The sequence below is a fragment of the Octopus bimaculoides genome, chromosome 18 (genome assembly GCF_001194135.2).
Source record: "Octopus bimaculoides isolate UCB-OBI-ISO-001 chromosome 18, ASM119413v2, whole genome shotgun sequence".
Classification (NCBI taxonomy): Eukaryota; Metazoa; Mollusca; class Cephalopoda; order Octopoda; family Octopodidae; genus Octopus; species Octopus bimaculoides.
In genome coordinates, this window is record NC_068998.1 from 18,191,385 (window position 1) to 18,193,895 (window position 2,511).

The window sequence follows — 2,511 nt, forward strand, 5'->3', positions numbered from 1 at the left end:
TATATATATATATATATATATATATATATATACATATATGTAGGTATATATACATATATGTATGTATGTATATATACATATATGTATGTGTGTGTGCATATGTTTGACTTATATAGCTACATGACTTGATTGATAAAGGTTTCACACAACAAAATCTCAACATCTCTATATAAAAAAAGAGAGTAGATTTCCAGATTTCCGGAAATGATTAATTACGCCAAAAGTTGAAAATCTTGCGAAATACTGCAGGACCATGCCACCAACCTCTGAAATAGAAATTAAAAAATTCTTTTAATCAATCTGATATATTTCTAACATATTACTAACGAAATTGCATATCATCACCATTACTCAACATGTGCTTTCCATTCTGACATAATTTGGATGGTTTAATAGGAGCTTGTAATCTATTTTGGCATGATTTTTACAGCTGGATGTCCTTCCTAATGCCAACACTTTACAAAGTGTACTGGATAATTTTTATAATAATAATTTATTGTATACAATGCTCAGGTGTACAACTCATCAGAAAATGTTACCAAAACTGCATGAACAATACATACAACATACACAGGAAGTGAACAATGAATAAGTCTTTATAAAAATGGTGTTAGTGGGGTATCAGGTGTACTGTTGGCAAATTTCAGGAAGAATGGAAGTTTTGAAGGATAGTGTCTCAACAACAAACAACTGATGCAGGTAGTTTATTCCATTTTTCAGCAATTCTTAGAGTGAAAAAATGTTCTCAAAAGCCATGGGTGCTGCGTTGTTTCTTGATTTTATAAGCATGCCCACAAGTGTTGGACATATGGAATTCAAAAAGGGACTCAAGGTTGTTGTTGGAAAGACGGTGGATAATTTTGTGGGTGTCTACAAAGTCAGTTTCCAGACATTGGAGTTTTAATGTGTCCATGCCCAGGTGCTAGGACCAGTGAGATCACCGGGTAAATTGCAAGACAAGAACGCCTCAACTGAGAAGGGTGTGGTACTGAGCAATGTGGCTTTTTTGCCAAGTGACGAGAGGTTAAAGTATAATCAAGAGACAGAAATAGGTGCCTTATTGTGTCTTATGTAGCTACCACAGTTGGAAAAGAGAGAAGATGATGGTAAAGATGTATCAAGGTACATCATCAAGTTACGGGAAGGTAAATATAAAAGAAGTGATAGACATGTTTGGGCAGGGTAAGTAGGTAGGTAAATAAGTTCACAAGGAGAGTGGCTGATGGATAGAGAAGGGGGATAGAGAAGAAAGCTGTGAGTGGTGAACAAGGGTGGATTTTGAAACTAATTAAAACTATGAAACAATTTTAATATAAATAACTTTCCATTAAGGTGAGATTTAAAACATAATTTAATAAATAAAAAGCAAAAATTTCTTAATACGATTATGATGGAAGGTTTGAATTCAAACATGATACAATTTAAAATAAGAGGTTTTTCTATAATGAAACCAAGGTTGATCTTAGTGCAGTTGGTGTTATAGAGGTCACTGATGGATATAGTAATCATGTGTTCTTCTACTGACACCACAAAAAAAAAATTGATTTCAGATAAAGCAATACTTTAATATTAATTTAAACCGTTACAATTTCTTTCATAAAAATTAGAACATGTCATTGACACACAGTACAAAGTGAAGACATATATATATATATATATATAAAACATTCACAAACATAACTTTATATTCAAGACGGTCATTGTACCAAGGTCAACCAAGTTCAAACAGTCATAAGCAAAAGTATTTCAACCCTGGCCATACATATTTTTTTCTTTTTATGAGGCAATGAATTACATTACCCAATAAGTATATGTACTTCCTTATTTTAGAAAGAGAGATTTAACTAATATTTCTACCATTGCAAGTGACCACATAGAGGCTCCTTTATTGCCTTGTATACATACAGACAGTCAGGCAGACAGACAGACAGATATACATATATATCCACTTTTAAGTGGTGATAAGTCTTACTTTTTGGTATTAATACTGCTTCTGTCACTTTATTTTTTACACACACACACATACATATATCATCATCATCATTATTTAACATCCATTTTTTCATGCTTGCATGAGTCAGACGGAATACTTCTAGGCAGATTTTCTATGACTGGATGGTCTTCCTGCAGCCAGCCCTCGTGTTTCCAAGCAAGGTGGTATTTTCTCCATAGCTAGACTTGATTTTCATGGAAGATTAAAAACAAACAGCCTTGCCTGTATTAGGATAATGCTCATTTACAATCATTACAGCATATCTAGACAAAGGTGCACACAAAAACAAACACACATACACTTATGAATTTGTTTTGCAAGATGCCTGCTAAATAAACACATGCATGATATATCAGTTCTTCACTTACTTATAGTTCGTATTCTATCTTATGTCCATTGTCTGGAAATCTTTCATCACACATCTGTGACCTCTTCTACAACTCTTCCATCCACATGTTTCCTCCAGTTCTCTTTAGTCCATTCATATATATATATATATATATATATATATATATATA

The 2,511-nt window shown here is 32.9% G+C and overlaps 1 protein-coding gene across 1 annotated transcript in view; it reads right to left on the reverse strand.

Moving 5' to 3' along the window:
- Positions 1-6: 6 nt before the first annotated feature.
- The window catches only part of LOC106871235 (sulfide:quinone oxidoreductase, mitochondrial), a 64,573-nt gene continuing 62,068 nt past the window's right edge, over positions 7-2,511 (reverse strand). Inside the window, exon 9 of the mRNA XM_052974541.1 lies at positions 7-266. Coding sequence (XP_052830501.1) covers positions 209-266 — 58 coding nt within the window. The 3' untranslated portion in view covers positions 7-208. The remainder of the gene's footprint in view (positions 267-2,511) is intronic.